Genomic DNA, 22009 nt, shown 5'->3' with positions numbered 1-22009 from the left:
GGCTGATGTGTATATATTAGACCATGCCAACAGTCAAGCAATGGCGTTCTGTCTACCGGGGACCACAAGCCAGACCCTGCCCCCCCCCCCCTCAGCGAGGCACGAGGAGCAATGGCCTAAAGACACCCCCATGTAGTTGGAAGCAGTCTATATCTGCCATCTACCAGGTCAGGCACCCGGAAAGGTATGAATCCCAAAACAAACTACAGCTGATTAAACATTGCAAACCGAAAGCCGAACGAGCAAGCAGAACTCCCCAACCAGAAAACAAGCAAACAAGCATAACGTCACCACAGCCACCGCGCTGCTGTCTGCGCGCTTCCCTTCTCCCTGGGAAGGGGAATGGGGGGTCCCAGACCTCCCACATTGGCTACCCAACCCCAGTTCAGAGGTTGTTGTGTTGAGTGGCGGTTGGTCGACTCTGGCTCTAATCCTTGAGCAGTGCTATGCCTTGTGGTGTTGTGCTGTGGTGTGGTGGTGTGCGAGCCAGGAGTAATTCCAGAAGTACTGGGGCTGCATGCGCCTAGGGTCACCTTCCCTAGGTGCCCTGTAAGTACTGCCCTTGCGGTTTAGGGTTATCGTCCATAAGCCATTCGGAAACTACCTCCGCAGGGTTCTTTTACTGCTCGGCAATTGCCCGAGCAATAAAAAAAAACCTTGGGGTCAGTTGGTTTTGTTACTGCTAGTGTTTGATCTTGGGTAAGAGGTAATCATCGCTGGTTGGGGCACAAGGTACTATGCAGCTGTCTGATAAACACATAGCGGCTTGTTATGTTCCTCTGGTGACGTTGTGCTTTTGCGTCTTTTTTTTCTTTTTGTTTTGCTTGCCTGGTGGGGCAATATCCTTGGTGGGGCAATAGCCTGATGGGGCTATAGCCTTGTGTGGCTATAGGTCCACTTGTATTTTTGGTGGTCCTCTTCTAGGTCCCCGTGATTGTACACGTCGCAGAGGTTCAGCTTTTAGTTTGATTGCTTGGTATCGCTGGGATACTGGTTAGCAGTACCTTGCCTGGGCTTCCTTTAGCAGTCAGCCTAAGGGCCCTGAAAACCCCCATTGGGGCTCATTGGTTCGATGGAGGAGTCCTTCAAGTCCCACCTCGCTTCGTGCGAATTTGATGGTTGCGCTGTCCCCGTCTCAGGGTGACATTCACCAGTTCTGCCTCCACTATGCTGCCTGTTGGGTCAGTTATATCTTTGACCCGGAGTCCTGCAAGTGGTGTTCCTTGCTTGTACTCGAATTCACCCAGTCCTCTGATCTTGATATTCGCGTGCACACAGCTTCCACGTTGCATGCAAGGTTTAGGTTACTGCAATGCACTCAGTTGGTTGCTTTTCCGGATGCTCCACGGCTGCCCCATTTGGGTTATAGGGACCTGAACTTGGGGGGTGTTAGTTACCTCGTTTTTGGTTTCATTCGCACCCCCTTGTTCTTCCCCTACTGTAGTTCATCCTGCTTCCTCCTCCCCCCCACCCTGCTCCCGGCTCCGAAACATCTGAGGGTTTCGGAGTCAGGGTAGGGTTTAGTTGGCGGTGAGACTTGGGCAGTTTCGGGGGATGCCACATCCGGTGTGGCGACGGAGGCAATTCCTCCAGCCAGTGCTTCTGTGTCTGACCAGTGGGCCTCCCTTCTCTCCTGCTTTTCCGGTGGGCTCTGCTTTTTCTTTTTGAGGCGGAGGATTTGGAGGAAGGCTTGGCCCCGGGTCCTGGTGTGGAGGTTCTCGGGGTGGGGGATGGGCTGACTTGGGGGCTTGGGCCTCATTTGACCTCGCTTGGGTGTTGGTACCCTCTGAGCGGGGCTTGTTATTACAGGGGAGGGATTTTCGATTCCCTCCATCTGAGTTCAGCCCCTAACGAGGTCGGCTCCTTCCTGGATTCGGTTCCGGGTTCTCTCGGGTTTTTCGGTTCCTTTCTTCTGGAGGTTTTTGGCTTCCCGCATTCCACCTAGGGAGGTGTAATTACCTAAGTGTAGTTACAGGATGAGAGCTACGCTCGTGGTGTCCCGTCTTCCCAGCACTCTTTGTCATATAACGCTTTGAAACTACTGACGGTCTTGGCCTCCACCACCTTCTCACTTAACTTGTTCCAACCGTCTACCACTCTATTTGCGAAGGTGAATTTTCTTATATTTCTTCGGCGTCTGTGTTTAGCTAGTTTAAATCTATGACCTCTTGTTCTTGAAATTCCAGGTCTCAGGAAGTCTTCCCTGTCGATTTTATCAATTCCTGTAACTATTTTGTATGTAGTGATCATATCACCTCTTTTTCTTCTGTCTTCTAGTTTTGGCATATTTAATGCTTCTAACCTCTCCTCGTAGCTCTTGCCCTTCAGTTCTGGGAGCCACTTAGTAGCATGTCTTTGCACCTTTTCCAGTTTGTTGATGTGCTTCTTAAGATATGGGCACCACATAACAGCTGCATATTCTAGCTTTGGCCTAACAAAAGTCATGAACAATTTCTTTAGTATATCGCCATCCATGTATTTAAATGCAATTCTGAAGTTAGAAAGCATAGCATAGGCTCCTTGCACAATATTCTTTATGTGGTCCTCAGGTGATAGTTTTCTATCTAGAACCACTCCTAGATCTCTTTCTTTATCAGAATTCTTTAAAGATTTCTCACATAATATATAGGTTGTGTGGGGTCTATGTTCTCCTATTCCACATTCCATAACATGACATTTATTAACATTAAATTCCATTTGTCAAGTGGTGCTCCATATACTTATTTTGTCCAGGTCTTCTTGAAGGGCATGACAGTCATCTAAATTTCTTATCCTTCCTATTATCTTAGCATCATCAGCAAACATGTTCATATAATTCTGTATACCAACTGGTAGATCATTTATGTACACAATAAACATCACTGGTGCAAGAACTGAACCCTGTGGTACTCCACTTGTGACATTTCTCCATTCTGATACATTGCCTCTGATTACTGCCCTCATTTTTCTATCAGTCAGAAAATTTTTCATCCATGATAGAAGCTTACCTGTCACCCCTCCAATATTTTCCAGTTTCCAGAACAACCTCTTATGTGGAACTCTGTCGAAAGCCTTTTTTAGGTCCAGATAGATGCAGCCAACCCAACCATCTCTTTCCTGTAATATCTCTGTGGCTCGATCATAGAAACTGAGTAAATTCGTTACACAGGATCTTCCAGATCGAAAACCATACTGTCTGTCTGATATTATATCATTTCTCTCTAGGTGTTCTACCCATTTAGTTTTGATTAGTTTTTCCAATACTTTCACTATTACACTTGTCAATGATACAGGTCTATAATTGAGGGGGTCTTCCCTGCTGCCACTTTTGTAGATTGGAACTATGTTAGCCTGTTTCCACCCGTCTGCTACGATTCCTGTACACAGGGATGCCTGAAAGATCAGGTGAAGTGGAATGCTGAGCTCAGATGCACATTCTCTCAGAACCCATGGTGAAACGCCATCTGGGCCAGCTGCTTTGTTCTTACCGAGCTCCTTGAGCATTTTTTCCACTTCGTCTCTAGACACACCTATGTGTTCTATGTTGTTCTCTGGAATTCTTATTGTATCTGGTTCCCTAAAGATTTCATTTTGTACAAACACACTTTGGAACTTTTCGTTTAGTGTTTCACACATTTCCTTTTCATCTTCCGTGAATCTATTTCCCATTTTCAACCTCTGAATATTATCCTTTACCTGCAATTTGTTGTTTATGAATTTATAGAATAGACCTGGTTCTGTTTTACATTTGTCCGCAATCCCTTTTTCAAAATTTCTTTCTGCCTCTCTCCTCACTGCCGTGTAGTTGTTTCTCGCATCTTTGTGGGAGGCTCTTGTGGCTCACCTCCTGCGAGGCCTGGATTACTCCTCGATAATGGATCCTTCTTTTGAGCTTGGCTCTTCTTTTTCTTACTGGGTGCGTTACGAGGTGCCGGAGTCTTCCTGACCTGCAGACTGCCCTTTCTTTTCATTAGGGGTGTGGCATGCATTCTGTTGGACTCGCATGCTTCAGTATTAGGAGTTGACTACGGTCATTCGGGTTTACCTGGGGGGTGAGTTTGAGCGCCTCAATGCATGCTTGTTCGCTCCTGTGCTTCCTCATGATATTGACCAGGTGCAGCTTCACGTGCAGGTCCCTTACCTTTCGGCGCCCCTGGTCGCTGAGGATTTGTGCACCCGTGGGCATTTGGCTTCAGTCTTCTTTTCCCTGCTGGAGCTGTATTCGGACTGGCTTGCGGAGGATGTGGAGTAACTGGGTTCCGGGCCAGTGTCCGGGGTGCTTGCCTCAGCGGCTCAGGCGTCGGTTGCCTTGTTGAAGTTGTTTGCGCCAATTCTGAAGGAAGCAATGTCTCTGTTCTTTGCTTATCATTTCGCGTGCCGACAGGTGGTGCTCGTCCACTCTTTGGAATCTGCTTGGGCCCTGGCTCTTAGGTTTTCATCCCTTTTTTGTCCGTTGCTGTTTGCAGAGTCTGCGGTAGTGCATTTTCTGCAGGCAGTTTCGTCTAGTTTCGGGATGTTTCTTGTGGCCTGTGGTGGTGTTGGGTGGCTCTTTCTTCTTCGGGGGGTTCGGGGTTGATGGGGCAGGCCTCTTTCCCTGTGCTGTCGGGGCATCCTGTAGTGGGTTCGCTTGGGCATGGTCAAAACATCCTCGTCCCCCAAGTGGGTTTCCCGCCTGTTTCTGATTCCAAAAGGGGACTGTGCGGACCTGCAGTTCATTCTGGAATTGTCCCATCTGAACCCCTGGGTCTTTTGCCCCTCCTTTCAGATGACTACTCTGTCCTAGGTCCGTCTTCTTTTGGAGCGGGCGCTTGGATGATCTCCCTGGACCTCCGGGATGCGTATTGCCTCATCCCAATTCATCCGGGGTTCATGGACTTCCTTGGTGTTGTTGTAGGGCATCAGGCTTACCACTTTCATCGCCTCTCCATTCGGCTTGAATCTAGCACCTCACATTTTCACATGCCTTACCCGGGTCGTGGTAGCCCACTTGCGTCTCTTAGGGGTTTGGGTTCTGGCCTATCTCGACGACTGGCTAGTGTGGGCTCCCAGCCAGTACCTGTGGCTGCTCGCCAAGGATTTGGTTCTTTCCCAGCTTGCCGGGTTCAGGTTCTTGGTGAACTGGAGGAAGTCCCATTTGGTTCCCTCTCAGGTTTGGACCTGGCTGGGTCTCGTGTGGGACTCAAGGACCACTTCCTTGTATCTCCCTCCGTAGGCTCTTCTGCAGCTGCGGTCCCGCCTTCAACTGTTTCTGGAGGGCTACCGTGTCATGAGGGGGTTGGTCGAGGGTTTGTGCAGGAGTCTGAACTTATCTGTGTTGGTCTACCCGCCAGGCATGGCTGGGTTTGGCTTCGTTGGCTGTTCTTGTTCCTTTTGGGACGTCCCTTCTGCCTCTCTCGCAATCGCTGGGTTTGGCCTCTGGATGCCTTACATTGGCTGGTGCATCGCCAGCTTCCTCTTCGGGTTTTTCTGGGTTCAGTGCCTTGGTGCCTACCTGAGCCCTTGCTCGATGTGTTCATGGACATGTTTCTTGGCTGGGGCTTTGTGACCAGTGCTCACCAGGCCGGCCAGGGGCGGTTGGGCCCGGCGGAAGAACGGGTCCACAGCACTGTGCGGGAGTTTGCAGCAGTGTGGATGTCGTTTCAAAGGATTCGGGTCGCTCGAGGTTTGACAATCCAACTTCATTCGGACTGCTCGCCTGTGGTTCATTGCCTGAACTGCAGGGGTTCGATGCGGTCCTTGTCTCTTTGGGGCTGGCCGCTTTGGGCGATTTGTATGCTGAGTTCTCCTGGCCATTCATGTTCAGGGGTGTCCAATGTCCTGGCGGATGGCCTGTCCCGGTTCATTCCCCTGTCAATGGAATGGACGGTCGATGCTGACTCGTTTAGTTGGCTCTGCCAGAAGTACGATCCCCCAGAGATGGACTTCTTTGCGTTAGCGTGGTCGAGGCGTCTCCCGATTATCTGGCGCCCTTCTCTGACTGCGAGGCTCTCTCGTGCTTTGTTTCTCGTGCAAGCTGTCTCGTGCTTTGTTTCACCTTTGGCCTGCTCCTGCGCTGAAGGTGCATGAACAAATCGCCACTCCCCCTTCACAATGCGAGTGGCAATTTTAAAATTAAACCCTTGCTTGTGTATCATTCCAAAAATCCAAGGGTTTTCAAAAAATATAATGTGCATAAAAGCAAAATGTGTGTTATGTGGAGGGCTAATAGTGCATGGGGTGAGAAGGCAATTTTGTACCGAGTGGGTGAATGAAGTGGTTTGCCACTTCAAACCTGTCGCAGTTGCTGGACCACTATGATATGGCATTAGATGCTATGGAAGACAAACAAAACGCTGATGTAATTTACACAGATTTCGCAAAAGCTTTTGATAAATGTGACCATGGTGTTATTGCACATAAAATGCGTTCAAAAGGAATTACCGGGAAAATAGGCAGATGGATCTACAATTTCCTGACTAACAGAACCCAGTGTGTAATAGTCAACAAAATAAAATCCAGCCCATCAACCGTGAAGAGCTCAGTTCCCCAGGGTACTGTGCTTGCTCCAGTACTTTTTCTCATCCTCATATCGGACATAGACCAGAACACAACCTATAGCACTGTATCATCCTTTGCAGATGACACTAGGATTTTCATGAGAGTTGGCAACATAGAGGACACGGCAAACCTCCAATCAGATGTAGATCAGGTTTTTTTATGGGCTACAGAAAATAATATGGTGTTTAACGAGGATAAGTTCTAGCTCATGCGCTACGGAAAAATTGAAAATATAAAAACAGAAACCACGTACAAAACTCAGGCAAATCATAACATAGAACGAAAAGGCAATGTAAAGGATCTGGGTGTACTCATGTTGGAAGACCTTACCTTTAAAGAACACAATAAAGTAGCCGTCACAACTGCAAGAAAAATGACAGGTTGGATAACAAGAACTTTTCACACTAGAGATGCTATACCGATGATGATACTTTTCAAAACGCTTGTGCTCTCTAGAGTGGAGTACTGCTGCACAATGACAGCCCCTTTCAAAGCTGGAGAAATTGCTGACCTGGAGAGCGTGCAGAGATCCTTTACTGCTAGAATCCACTCAGTAAAACATCTAAATTACTGGGACCGACTAAAGAGCCTAAATCTGTACTCCCTTGAGCGCAGGCGGGAGAGATACATAATAATTTACGCGTGGAAAATAATTGAGGGGCTGGTCCCAAACCTGCACACAGAAATAACATCACATGAGACCAGAAGACATGGCAGGATGTGCAGAATACCCCCATTGAAAAGCAGAGGTGCAACAGGTACTCTGAGAGAGAACTCTATCAACATCAGAGGTCCGAGACTGTTCAACACGCTTCCACTACACATAAGGGGCATAACTGGCCGACCCCTCACAGTGTTCAAGAGAGAACTGGATAAGCACCTCCAAAGGATACCTGATCAACCAGGCTGTGACTCATACGTCAGGCTGCGAGCAGCCGCGTCTAACAGCCTGGTTGATCAGTCCAGCAACCAGGAGGCCTGGTCGACGACCGGGCCGCGGGGACACTAAGCCCCGGAAGCACCTCAAGGTAACCTCAAGGTAAGGTGCTCTTCCATTAAAAATTATCTGCAGGAGAACAGTTTGCCACTCAAGTCCCTGCTTCTTCTCGACAATGCTCCTGCTCAGCCTCCAGGCTTGGAGGGTGCATTGTTTGAGGAATTTAGATATGTTACAGTAAAGTTCCTTCCTCCCAACACCACTCCTCTACTTCAGCCTATGGACCAGAAAATCATTTTCAATTTTAACCCTTGTGTTGCTAAGGTCTAATTGGCCTTGGTCACCCACAGGCACATAACAAAAAATAAAAAAAATTATTTTTTCTTCTTAACCTGTTAATTTCTGTTCCCTGATCACGAGAAAAATAATAATAAAATTGTAAGTGGCATGTGTTGGCTGCTAGCGGGCGAGGAAGTCTGGCAAAAAGGCGCTGACTCGGCATGGCTCCGAGGCGGTCTGCTCAACCCCAGCCGTCAGGCAGGAGTGGCAACAAAGATATAATTACCTAATTATTTCAATGTCTCTGATTGATTTTTCCTCGTTTTTATGCTGTAATAATATTCAATAGGGTGTAGTATGATATATTTATATAATAAAATGTGTGAATTTTTGCTGTACTCAAAATTATGGTGTGCATATTATTGATTCAATTATTGTGTTCATAAAACAAGAAACAAATACTTTGTCGGTTATTACACAATGTACACAGGTAATATATAAGTGTCTACATTTGTGTTCACCATAACGAATCACTAAGTTGGTATGCCGAGTGGCAGCCCACCACTGGCTGTCCCTCCCTCCCTCACCTCACCTCTCACCTGACTTGCCCACATCCTCATCCCACTATACTGTTTTTGCTTTTATTCACTATATACAGACGTATATAAGTATCTACATGTTCTGTTCACCATAACTGTTCATCTAAGCTGGTATAGTGCCCAAAGAGCACACCCCTACCCAGCGTGACAAATCATGCAGATGGCGCCACCTCCCTCACCAAAATGGCTTCTCCCAACCTGGCAATTGGGCTTGGAGTTGGATGATGCTGGGGTGTGGGTGGGTCTCTGAGTAGGTGTGGGTGGGTCTCTGAGTAGGTGTGGGTGGGTCTCTGAGTAGGTGTGGGTGGGTCTCTCTTCAGAGTTCTAGAGCTAAGTTTGGGGAGCTACTGAGCATCTACCAGTGAAAGACATTTCTTTACATTTAACACTAGAGTTTTTAGGTTTCAAACATTTTTTGTACACCATTTAAATGCTAGTAGACTTTAAGAACAGTACTCATAATTCCTAATGGATAAAATGGCCAAACAGCACTGTGTTAAAGATGCAGCAATCAAAAACATTTTATGGCAATATATATAACCTTTTGAAATTCAACTAAAATTTTATTTCAAGTGCTGAATTATGTGTTAATATTCATAATATAATTCATGTGATCCTTATCAAATGATTATGTGCAATATTTTTCATGTGTACAACTATTTCTTTTTTATCATGTGCAATAATTAAGTAATGCTTTATTCTGAATTTTAGAAATTGTAAGAAGCAAATTTAATAATCACTGAGACTGGCATTATTTAAATTGTATACCGTATATATTTTATGGTGAATTTTCTTTGTACAGTGTATTATTAGTATGCAGTAAGTTTTGTAGACAAAATATGCAGGCTAATGATGAATACTGTGCTGTATCTCTAAAGTAATAATATACACAGGAATTGGAGATAGAATAAGCTGTGCAAGGCTTGGCTCTCATTGTTCACTGTTGTAAAAAAAAAGGAAAAAAAAAGAGCTTGTGAATGATATTAGTGAAGATGCCGTTTTTCTTGACACTTGTATTATATAATAATAAGCGGGTGAGTATAATTGGTTAGTGTTGTTTTTGGCATTGAAGTAGTACGAGTGAAAATACTTTTTATAAGATATTGTATATCTGTTCATTCATGAATGGTGAGTTGTAATTTTATGTATGATTACTGTTCTTTCCAAAAAAAGGAAAACAAAAAAGGAAAACACTCTTGTTATTGTGCTTCAGCTGTAAAAGCATTGTTACTCATATATAATATAACTTCATTGCATGCTACAATGTGTTGGGTGTTAGTATGACTTGACTTTATATTTTGAAATGTCAGGTGAGCGTGTCCGGGATGTCATTTCTGCGAGGTTCAGCAAACTATGTGTGGTGTACAACATCAGTGCTGGGGAAAGGAGCAACCGGGGCTGTCTTCCAGGGAGTTAACAGAGTAAGTATACCATATACAGTAATCAAAATTTTCCACAGTATGTAATTTACAAAGGCATGTTGAACAAAAGTTTATTTGTAGAGCTCAAATTATGCACTGGAATTTATGGGAAATTAAAGCTGACATGTATAAATGTGAGTTGCATAATTTAAATAATAATAATATGCTATTGCATATTATTAATGTTAATATTACCTTAACATTTAACCTGTACTCAATATTTCTGTCATCTGCATTTGATAATCTAGAGCAAGGGTGGAGAACCTATAGTATATGTGGCTATTTTTTTTTTTTTTTTTTTTATATATTTACATGCAAAGCATGCTAAGAAATACAATAAAACAAGGTCATAAGAACGAAACATAACACCGGCCTGAAGGCGCACAATAAGTACAACACATAGCACAACAAACCACAGGTCCCATCACACACCAATTACACAGACTACTCAAACTGCTCATACTTATCCGGCCACCCTGCTGCCGGGAATCGAACACAATAAATTTTTTCTTCTAAGATTGTTAAAATGTATTTCCTGATCATGGGAAACATAACAAAATCGTAGGTGACATAATTTGGCTGCAATAGGGCGAGGAAGTCTGGCAAAACTGAGGTGCTGACAGTGTCCCGCACTGGTCTCCTCCACCCTCGCTGTCAGGTGGGAGTTGCCACAAAGATATTATTACCTAATTATTTCAATGTCTCTGACTGATTTTTTATGTTTTTTTTTTTTTTTGCAGTAATATTTTTCAATAGTGTGTAGTATGATATATTTATATAATAAAATGTGTGAACCAACTGTTCAACTAAGCTGGTATGGTGTCCAAAGAACATAGTGGCCACCAATACCCCAGCCAACAGGCAATGTTACCTCACTTACCAATATTCCTCCTCGAACCATACTGTTATTCATTTGTGTTTACCATAGTGAACCACTAAGCTGGTATGGTGAGTCCAGACAATAACAGGTTGTCACACAGGTTGAAAAGTCATGACCTGGTTGTTGGGACGACTGCCGCAGTCCTGATGGTCTTCAGGTCGAGCCCAGAGAATTCGGGACAATCTTTCTTAGGGAAAAGTCATGGCCAGACAGGGAGGTCGGACTTGGTGTTCAATCGGTCATCAGTTCGACCTCTGAGGCTGGCATTTCTTTCAAGGTGGGCATGGTGGGAGAGGACACAGACAGCAGACACTAGCCAATAAAGGTCGTGGTTTGTATTGGAGCACAGGAGGCCACCAACAGTTCTTTATTTGCCCGGTTCTGAGGTTCAGCGGTCAGCACGGCCGCTTTAAAGTGGCAGACTCAGGTTCAACTCCTGGCGGAGCCTTTTTTAATATTATCAAAGTCAGGTGATATGAGATAATTTTGCTGGGAAGATGGGACACCACGAGCATAGCTCTCATCCTGTAACTACACTTAGCTAATTACTTAGGTAATTATACAGAGTCAGCAGTCAACACTACCTCCCTCCCTCACCAAGATTATTCCTCACACCATACTATGCACAGTGCTAATTATCACCACAATCCTGCTATTATCAGAATCCTGGTCATTTTTTATCATAGTCAGGGGTCTTCTGTAATACTATCATCACTAAATAATAGCAGTTACATATATATTTTTACATTATTAGGCGATGCTGTGATCTCAAGCAGAACAGCAATGCTGTTGGCTTATGCTGCGTGTGCCAGTCTTAGTCATTCAGTACTGAGGCTCTCACACCCGAGAATGTTACCCACGATTTTTTTTTAAATGGTGTCTGTTTACTAGAGCCCTGAGGAAGCTGATGAGACCCCAGTGTAGGTGCGGGTCATTTAAATCGTGCGCGGCACCCTCAATTGTATATATACGATGTGCACCTTTCAGCGACGTTTACTCAAATTGTATACAGTACAACCTCAATTCGGTGAACTATGTGGGACCAACCCGGTTTGTTGCAGGGTTGTATTTGTTGCAACAGGTGACCTTCAGGAGGCATTTGTGTCAGTGTCTTTTTTTTTGTACTCAATTAAAATACACTATCATTATATGCTGAACCTATAAGTAACTATTCTACTAAAAAAAATAGTGTTATAGTTTTATTTATCTTATTGTTGGAGTATGTACATCTTGAATTCTCATAAGAGTTGTGAATACAATACAGTAAGTACATACAGTACTGTATTATGCAGTTAGCACTGTATTGATACAGTGCTTCCTCAGACTAACGAACCCCGCTCTATCGAATTCCCGGAAGAGCCGAACAAATTGAATTCGGTACCAAATGTTCAGTGGAACATACAAATGTTCGATTAAGTGAGGAATGTTCGTCCAAGCGGTCACCGAGGCCGAGCGTCTGAGCTGGCTGTCATCAACTATGATTCGCCAGAGTGTAAACAGTTATGTAGTGTTTTATTATCCCTACCCATTGTTTCTAGGGATAAAATGGTGATAAAAATGGTGATAAAATGGTGTCAGGGGGGGCATTGGTGAGAGAGTTGTTGTCAGGAGGCAACACGTGCTCCCCCGCCCCCACCCTCCTTCCTCCACCTGACCACAGAGACCACTCACTCTCCTCTCGTCGTCAGATGCCAAGAGTCAATTTAATGATAATTATCGCATTATCTACACTGAAAATAGCCTTTTTATTAGAAAAATGTCATATTGGAGCAATAATAATGGTGAAAATTGTAATATATACAGTACATATTATAAACAGTTTGAACACATTTCCTTTTCACAGAATTTTTAATACAACTGGGGTGTAGATAACAGCCGGCATTGTGTGGCCGGCCGGTCGCTCCCTGAGCCATTGGGGGGGGGGTTGTTTCCTGGATCCATCCCTCCCTCCTCTAACAGCCTACGTACTGTACTAATACCTATAAATTAGGCTGGCATCATTTGTGGTGGTGTCGGGGGAGGCAGGCGGTGTCAGGGGAGGCAGGCGGTGTCAGGGGAGGCAGGCGGTGTCAGGGGAGGCAAGTGGTGTCAGAGGAGGCAGGCGGTGTCATGGGAGGCAGGTGGGGTCAGGGGAGGCAGGTGGGGTCAGGGGAGGCAGGTGGGGTCAGGGGAGGCAGGTGGGGTCAGGGGAGGCAGGTGGTGTCAGGGGAGGCACATGGGGTCAGGGGAGGCAGGTGGTGTCAGGGGAGGCAGGTGGGGTCAGGGGAGGCAGGTGGTGTCAGAGGAGGCAGGCGGTGTCATGGGAGGCAGGTGGGGTCAGGGGAGGCAGGTGGTGTCAGGGGAGGCAGGTGGGGTCAAGGGAGACAGGTGGGGTCAGGGGAGGCAGGCAGTGTCAGGGGAGGCAGGTGGTGGAAAGAGGCAGGTGGTGTCAGGGGAGGCAGGTGGGGTCAGGGGAGGCAGGCGGTGTCAGGGGAGGCAGGCGGTGTCAGGGGAGGCAGGCGGGGTCAGGGGAGGCAGGTGGGGTCAGGGGAGGCAGGTGGGGTCAGGGGAGGCAGGTGGTGTCAGGGAAGGCAGGTGGTGTCAGGGGAGGCAGGTGGTGTCAGGGTAGGCAGGTGGGGTCAGGGTAGGCAGGTGGGGTCAGGGGAGGCAGGTGGGGTCAGGGGAGGCAGGTGGGGTCAGGGGAGGCAGGTGGGGTCAGGGGAGGCAGGTGGGGTCAGTGATGGAAGGTGTTGTCAGGGGAGGTGGAAGTGGAGAGAGAAGGGTGGTGACCACGCATGGCTGCCAAACCTCTCATTTATACTCTATTATAAATCTCGATCTTAGCTGTAAAATATTTATGCCAAAATATGTTAATTTTCGTGTATTAATATACATTATTAATCATTAACACGTTTTATTGTTCCTGAAGAAAACAATAGCTGACTTGGCATTGTGGTGTGTATGGCCGGGTACCTGGGGGGTGGGGGGGGGGGGGGGTCCTGGAGGTGTGAGAGGAGACCTGTCAACCCATCATTTTTTTTGTCGGGCGAGTTGAGACGCTTCCAAGCCTGCTGCTTCAATACACGGTGTGGGTGGTGTGGTATGGTTTGGGTATGGTTTGGGTGTGGGTGGGTTGGTGTGGGTGGTGTGGTTGGGTGTGGGGGGATGATGTGGGTGGTGTGGGGTGTGTGGGAGATGATGTGGGTGGTGGTGTGGGGTGTGTGGGTGGTGGTGTGGGGTGTGTGGGTGGTGGTGTGGGGTGTGTGGGTGGTGGGGGCGAATGGTGGTAGTGGTGTTGGGGATGGTGTGGGGGTGTGGGGGATGGTGTGGGGGTGTGGGGGATGGTGTGGGTGGTGTGGGGGATGGTGTGGGGGATGATATGGGTGGTGGTGTGGGGTGTGTGGGGGATGGTGTGGGTGGTGGTGTGGGGTGTGTGGGGGATGGTGTGGGTGGTGGTGTGGGGTGTGTGGGTGGTGGTGTGGGGAGTGTGGGTGGTGGGGGCGAATGGTGTTAGTGGTGTGGGGGATGGTGTGGGGGATGGTGTGGGTGGTGTGGAGGATGGTGTGGGTGGTGTGGGGGATGGTGTGGGTGGTGTGGGGGATGGTGTGGGTGGTGTGGGGGATGGTGTGGGTGGTGTGGAGGATGGTGTGGGTGGTGTGGAGGATGGTGTGGGTGGTGTGGGGGATGGTGTGGGTGGTGTGGGGGATGGTGTGGGTGGTGTGGGAGATGGTGTGGGTGGTGTGGGGGATGGTGTGGGTGGTGTGGGGGATGGTGTGGGTGGTGTGGGTGGTGTGGGGGATGGTATGGGTGGTGTGGGGGATGGTATGGGTGGTGTGGGGGATGGTGTGGGTGGTGTGGGGGATGGTGTGGGTGGTGTGGGGGATGGTGTGGGGGATGGTGTGGGAGATGGTGTGGAGGATGGTATGGGTGGTGTGGGGGATGGTGTGGAGGATGGTGTGGGGATGGTATGGGTGGTGTGGGGATGGTATGGGTGGTGTGGAGGATGGTGTGGGTGGTGTGGAGGATGGTGTGGGTGGTGTGGAGGATGGTGTGGAGGATGGTGTGGAGGATGGTGTGGGGGATGGTGTGGGTGGTGTGGGTGGTGTGGAGGATGGTGTGGGTTGTGTGGGGGATGGTATGGGTGGTGTGGAGGATGGTGTGGGTGGTGTGGAGGATGGTGTGGGTGGTGTGGAGGATGGTGTGGGTGGTGTGGAGGATGGTGTGGGTGGTGTGGAGGATGGTGTGAGTGGGGTGGGGGATGGTGTGGGTGGGGTGGGGGATGGTGTGGGTGGTGTGGAGGATGGTGTAGGCGGTGTGGAGGATGGTGTGGGTGGTGTGGAGGATGGTGTGAGTGGGGTGGGGGATGGTGTGGGTGGGGTGGAGGATGGTGTGGGTGGTGTGGAGGATGGTGTGGGTGGTGTGGAGGATGGTGTGAGTGGGGTGGGGGATGGTGTGGGTGGGGTGGGGGATGGTGTGGGTGGTGTGGGGGATGGTGTGGGTGGTGTGGAGGATGGTGTGAGTGGGGTGTGGGTGGGGTGGGGGATGGTGTGGGTGGTGTGGAGGATGGTGTGGGTGGTGTGGGGGGATGGTGTGAGTGGGGTGGGGGATGGTGATTCTCGCATCTCAGATTATTATTGACACCAAAAGAGCATGAAAGATATTATAATGAAGCACCACACAACAAAGAAACAAACTAATGTGTCCTGGCATATGTTTAAAAAAAAAAAATAAGACGGTTGTTGGGGCCGGACGGATGGAACGAATTCCGCACTGGAACGAATCGGCTTCGCCCCATATAGTTCGTTCAAGTGAGGACACACTGTAATGTAGTTCAGCTGTATGTTGAGTACTACAATACAGTTTATAAAAACTATTGTACAATAAAATTACTGCAACTTTAATTTTAACACTTTACCACTATGTACTTAAATTTAACACTTGTTCTAACTGTACACCCCACACACGATGTTCTAGGTGTTTGCATCAGCTTTGCTGGTGCCCGCTGCTGCTGTGTTGGTTTGAACTGCTTGATGATTCTCCGGCAATCTTAATATTAATATTAATAGTTCTTAATATTATGCCTATTCCTAAATCTTTTCAACCATTCTTCATGAGCTCAAAAATCTGGAATGTTTATCTCTGAACACCAATCACATCATGGATGGATTGGTGGCTGACTGGCAAGCAGACTTTGGCAGATGGGTTCCTATTTGGGTGAGCGATGTGGGTGGATGGCTATTTGGGTGGGGGGTGGGTTGATTTTGGGCAGGCGGATGGGCGGGCAGTGTGGGTGGATTTGGGCAGGCGAATAGTAAGCTATTTGGGTGGGTAGTGTGGGTGAGTGGGTATTCAGGTGGGTGGCTATTTGGGCGGGATGCGTTGATTTGGGTAGGCGGATGGGCAGCTATTTGGGCGGGCGGTGTGGGTGGACGGCTATTCGGGCAGGGCGAGTGTATTTGGGCAGGTGGATAGGTGGTTGTTTGGGCGGGCGGTGTGGGTGAGCGGCTATTGGGGCAGGGTGGGTGGATTTGGGCAGGTGGATGGGTGGCTATTTGGGCGGGAGGTGTGGATGGGTGGCTATTCGGGTCGAGTGGGTGAATTTGGGAAGGCGGATGGGCAGCTATTTTGGCAGGCGGATGGGTGGCTATTTTGTCAGGTGATGTGGGTGAGCAGCTATTCGGGAGGCTATTTTTTAGTGTGCGGTGATTTGGGCATGTAGATGGGCAGCTTTTTGGGCGGGTGGTGTAGGTGGTTGGCTATTTGGGTCAAGTGGGTGGATTTGAGCAGGCGGATGGATGGCTATTTGGACGGGCAGTGTGGGTGGGTGGCTATTCGGGCAGGCTGGGTGGATTTGGGCAGGCAAATGGATGGCTATTTGGGTGGCTATTTTGGCAGGCGGTGAGGGTGGGTGGCTATTTGGGTGTGGTGGGTGGATTTGGGCGGGTGGATGGGCGGCTATTTGGGCAAGCGGTGTGGGTGGGCAACAGTTCGGGTGGGCGGTGAGGGTGGGCTATTCGGGCAGGGTGGGTGGATTTGGGTAGGCAGATGGGCGGCTGTTTGGGGCAGGCAGATGGGCGGCTAACACCAAAGAACTAGGTTTATACACTCAGTAGTGTTCCAGTAATACAGTCGGGTTTGATCTCGATTTCCAATCAATATTTTGAGTTCGAATCCTGGTCGGGAAAGAAATGGTTGGGTGTATTTCCTATCAACTAACGGTTCTGTTCACCTAGCGGTAAGCAGGTACCCAGGACTTAGCTTTTAAAAGGGGCCCTGACTGCTGAGTGGACAGCACTTCGGATTCATAGTCCCGAGGTTCCGGGTTCAATCCCCGGTGGAGGCGGAAACAAATGGGCAGAGTTTCTTTCACCCTGATGCCTCCGTTACCTAGCAGTAAATCTAAAGTAATAAAGTAACCTGGGAGTTAGACAGCTGCTATGGCCTGCTTCCTGGGGGTGTGTAACAAAAAGGAGGCTTGGTTGAGGACCGGGCCGCGGGGACGCCAAGCCCCGAAATCATCTCAAGATAACCCTACAGTAGGTTGAAGTTTAGCCAGATCCAGTAACAAATTTCTCTCAAATATTGGATTTATATCATTATATATTTTTGGGTTATATATTTAGTTTAGCAACATTATTAGGATAATTAGAGCTATAGAAATTCTTATTTTTGAAATGATTTGTTAATTTTATTATTTCGAGGCCATAGGTCACTGAGCAGTAACGAAAAATTCAAACGAAAAGCACATGGTGCTGTGTTTCCAGTCCACCCGCGATCGAGTTGTTTTGAAAGCTAGAGCCTATAACATAAATAATTTCTCAAGTAGCAGATGTCTATCATATTACAGTTCAGTATATTTTTTGTTTTTGTTAGTTTATCAATATAATTATGATAATAAAGAGCTTTTAAATCATCGGTTTTAAAAATGATTTATTAAACGGAAACTTTCATAGTCATGGGTCACTGAACTATGACGACACAGACAAAAGTGAGTGAAGCCTCACTGTAAAGTGAGGCTTACAGTACAGTATTCCCTTGTGTGTCCACCCTCACTCATCTTGTTTCATCACAGAAAATGTACATAAGAAGATTTCAACACTATTCATGCTTCAGCCTCTTAAGTTAATTTACAAAGATACTGTACGTGTGCTACAAATCAGTGAACGAAAATCATGGAAACTAAGTCGTTCACTTGTGTGGATCACTCTGACTTCTTGAGATCTTGAGGTTATCTTGAGACGATTTCGAGGCTTAGCATCCCCATGGCCCAGTCCTCGACCAGGCCTCCTTTTTGTTACACCCCCCCCCCAGGAAACAGCCCGTAGCAGCTGTCTCAGGTACCTATTTACTGCTAGGTAACAGGGGCATCAGGGTGAAAGAAACATTTTGCCCATTTGTCTCCGCCTCCACCGGGAATCGAACCTGGAACCTCAGGACTACGAATCGAAAGCACTGTCCCCTCACCAGTCAGGTAGCTAGTGTTTGGTTAATATGATTTACTTATTGTGTGGAGCCGGTCGGCCGAGCGGACAGCACGCTGGACTTGTGATCCTGTGATCCTGGGTTCGATCCCAGGCGCTGGCGAGAAACAATGGGCAGAGTTTCTTTCACCCTATGCCCCTGTTACCTAGCAATAAAATAGGTACTTGGGTTTTAGTCAGCTGTCACGGGCTGCTTCCTGGGGGTGGAGGCCTGGTCGAGGACCGGGCCGCGGGAACACTAAAAAGCCCCGAAATCATCTCTAGATAATCACTCAGGCTGGTGTTTGGTTAAAAAAGTTCACTTGTTGTGTGGACCAATCTGGCTTGTTTGGTTGATGTGGTTCACTTGTTGTGTGGTTCAGTTTGACTTGTGTTTGGTTAATATGGTTCACTTGTTGTGTGGACCGCTCTAACTTATGTTTGGTTAATATGGTTCACTTGTTGTGTGGTCCACTTGTGTGATCCAACTTGGCATATGAAGGAATTATTAATTGTAACCTGTGATAGAATGGGAAAGTTTTCCACCACCCTGTGAACTCTGTCCCAACATCATAAACAAATCCACACATTCCCCGCTTCGGCGAACCAGAGTACATTGAACCAGGTGAGTAAATCCAGCCTGAAAAATGTGCGACCTAGCAGGAGATTGGCCGAATCGGGGTACGTCGAATCGAGGTTGTACTGTACTGTACTGTATATACATTTAACGTACTTTAACCCTTAAACTGCTCATGGCATGTATATATATATACGACCAGAGTAACATGTCCCACCGTGCGCATGGTATACATATATGACGTAGGATGCCGGCTACGGTTCAAATGGTCCCCGGTTACACAGGGTTCACATCAGCTTCCTCAGGGCTCTTGTAAACAGACGCCATGTTTAACCCTTAACATGCTAAGGGTTATCCTTTCTTCCCCACAGGCGCATGTAATTTTGAAAAAAAAAATTATTTTTTCTAACCTGTTAATTTGTGTTCACTGATCACGGGAAAAATAATAAAAAAATCGTAAGTGGCATATATTGCCCGCTATAGGGCGGGGAAGTCTGGCAAAAAATAGGCGCTGACTCAGCGTGCGTCCCAGGCGGTCTGTTGCTCGCCAGCTGTCAGGCCGGAGTTGCCACAAAGAGATAATTACCTAATTATTTCAATGTCTCTGATTGTTTTTTCATAGTTTTTTGCTGTAATATTATTCAATAGTGAGTAGTTTGATATATTTATATAATAAAATGAGTGAATCATTGCTGTACTCAAAAATATGGTGTGCATATTGTTGATTCAATTATGTTCATCAATCAGTGAACAAATACTTTGTCGGTTATTACACTATAAGCACAGGTTATATATATGTATCAGCATGTTTTGTTCACTATAACGAACCACTAAGTAGCTATTATGAGTCAAAAAGTAATGAGGAGTGACCGCCGTGTACCAGCCAGCCACTCCCGCCCTCCCTCAAGTCATCTGACTCACCCACATTCTCCTCCCACAATACTGTTTTTGCTATAATTGACTATATACAGACGTTATATGTAAGTATTTACATGTTTTGTTCACCATAACTGTACATCTAAGCTTGTATGGTGAGTAAAGGCACAAAGACGTAGGACCTCACACAGTCAGCTGATGGCTGCTGCCCTCAAGGCCAGACGCACTAATATTTCTCCTCCAACAATACTGTGTGGTGTTATTTCGCTATATACACACATTATATATAAATATCTACCTGTTTTATTCACCATACTTGTACAAGTATACTGGTATGGTGCCCAAAGACCATCGTGGTAACCAGTAAACAACACCGTCGTCTGCACAGTGGCGTCGTGCAGACGACGCCACCGCCCTCACCAAAATGGCGGCTCCCAACCTTCTCTTGCTGTTTATACCCTCTATTCACACGTTATATATAAGTATCTACATTTGTGTTCACCATAGCGAACCACTAAGCTGGTATTGTGAGTGCAGTTAATAAAAGGTGGCCACACACAGTCAGAAGACATCGCCACCACCCTCCCTCCCACAGTATTACTCCTCTCTCCATGGCGCACAGCGCTAAATATCACCACAATCCTGCTATTATCAGAACCCTGGTCAGTTTTATCAGTCAGGGGTCTTCTGTAATAATATCATCGCTACATAATAGCATGAACAAGTATATTTTGGCATTTTTAGGGGATGCTGTGGTCACAATCTGAACAGCAGTGCTGTTAGCTCATGCTGCGTGCGTCAGGCTTGGTTGCTCACTCAATACTGAGGCCAATAACACCCGGGAGTTTGTCCCACGATTTTTTTTAAGAATGGCGTCTGTTTACAAGAGCCCTGATGAAGGTGTGGTGAACCCCGTGTATCCGTGGGCTGTTTAAATCTTGCGTAATACTCCAACACGTCATATGACGTAATGCGCACTTTAAGGGTTAATAAAAAAATCGTGGGCAACATTCTCCAGTGTGAGAGCCACAATATTGAGTGAGCAACCAAGGCTGGTACATGCAGCATGAGCTAACAGCACTGCTGTTCAGCTTGTGACCACAGCATTGCCTAAAAATGTAAAAATAAATATGTAACTGCTATTATTTAACAATGACAGTATTACAGAAGACCTCTGATTGTGATAAAAATAACCAGGATTGTGATAATAGCAGAATTGTTGTGATAATTAGCGCTGTGTTCGAGGAATACTGCTGAGGGAGGGAGGTAGCGTCGTCTGCTGAATCTGTGTGGCCACTTGTTGTCTGCACTCACCATACCAGCCTAGTGGTTCGCTATGGTGAACACAAATGTAGATACAGTATGCACTCGATGTTGTTGTTATAGATTCAGCTACTCGGAACAAGTTCCAAGCAGCATGGGCTATGGTAAGCCCGTAACTTACCTGGCACAGGAGCGTGGCAAGTAGCACGGGCTATGGTGAGCCCGTAGTGGATTTACCTGGCACAGGAGCGGTGAATATATATTGTATCCACTCGATTTAATGGCCTCTTTTATACCGATCTGCTTGTAATAACGACCAATTTGGGAGACCGGTATTTGGCGCTTCATATACTGGTCTGGCGGTCGATATAACCGTAGGTCGGTATTGAGTTTGTTTTGGCATCAGGGGGGAGGGGGGGCCCTCACATGGCAACAGGCCACTGACCTCCAAGGAATTGATGGAGGGATGGGAGGCAGTGATTGATGGATGGAGGCACTGAGGGGGAGATACAAGGAGAGTGTTGGTGGTGGTGGTGATGAGGGAGAGTGTTGGTGGTGGTGGTGATGAGGGAGAGTGGTGGTGGTGATGAGGGAGAGTGGTGGTGGTGGTGGTGGTGGTGAGGGAGAGTGGTGGTGGTGGTGAGGGAGAGTGGTGGTGGTGATGAGGGAGAGTGGTGGTGGTGATGAGGGAGAGTGGTGGTGGTGATGAGGGAGAGTGGTGGTGGTGGTGGTGATGAGGGAGAGTATTGGTGGTGGTGGTGATAAGGGAGAGTGTTGGTGGTGGTGGTGATGAGGGAGTGTTGGTGGTGGTGGGGATGAGGGAGAGTGGTGGTGGTGGTGGTGATGATGAGGGAGAGTGGTGATGGTGGTGGTGATAAGGGAGAGTGTTGGTGGTGGTGGTGATGAGGGAGTGTTGGTGGTGGTGGGGATGAGGGAGAGTGGTGGTGGTGGTGGTGATGATGAGGGAGAGTGGTGATGGTGGTGGTGATGAGGGAGAGTGTTGGTGGTGGTGGTGGTGAGGGAGAGTGGTGGTGGTGGTGAGGGAGAGTGGTGGTGGTGGTGAGGGAGAGTGGTGGTGGTGATGAGGGAGAGTGATGGTGGTGATGAGGGGGAGTGGTGGTGGTGATGAGGGAGAGTGGTGGTGGTGGTGGTGATGAGGGAGAGTGATGGTGGTGGTGAGGAGGAGGAGGAGTGGTGGTGGTGGTGGTGGTGATGAAGATGG

The 22009-nt window shown here is 47.5% G+C and overlaps 1 protein-coding gene across 2 annotated transcripts in view; it reads left to right on the top strand.

The window, feature by feature from the left end:
* Positions 1-22009, top strand: part of LOC138349711 (inhibitor of nuclear factor kappa-B kinase subunit epsilon-like) — a 139923-nt gene that overhangs the window by 14340 nt on the left and 103574 nt on the right. For both annotated transcript variants that reach the window (XM_069315592.1, XM_069315591.1), the window contains one exon: positions 9642-9752. In XM_069315592.1, the coding sequence (XP_069171693.1) occupies positions 9657-9752 (96 nt within the window). In that variant the 5' untranslated portion in view covers positions 9642-9656. The remainder of the gene's footprint in view (positions 1-9641; positions 9753-22009) is intronic.

The sequence above is a fragment of the Procambarus clarkii genome, chromosome 81, assembly GCF_040958095.1.
Source record: "Procambarus clarkii isolate CNS0578487 chromosome 81, FALCON_Pclarkii_2.0, whole genome shotgun sequence".
NCBI lineage: Eukaryota > Metazoa > Arthropoda > Malacostraca > Decapoda > Cambaridae > Procambarus > Procambarus clarkii.
This window is presented reverse-complemented; position numbering and strand designations above follow the sequence as displayed.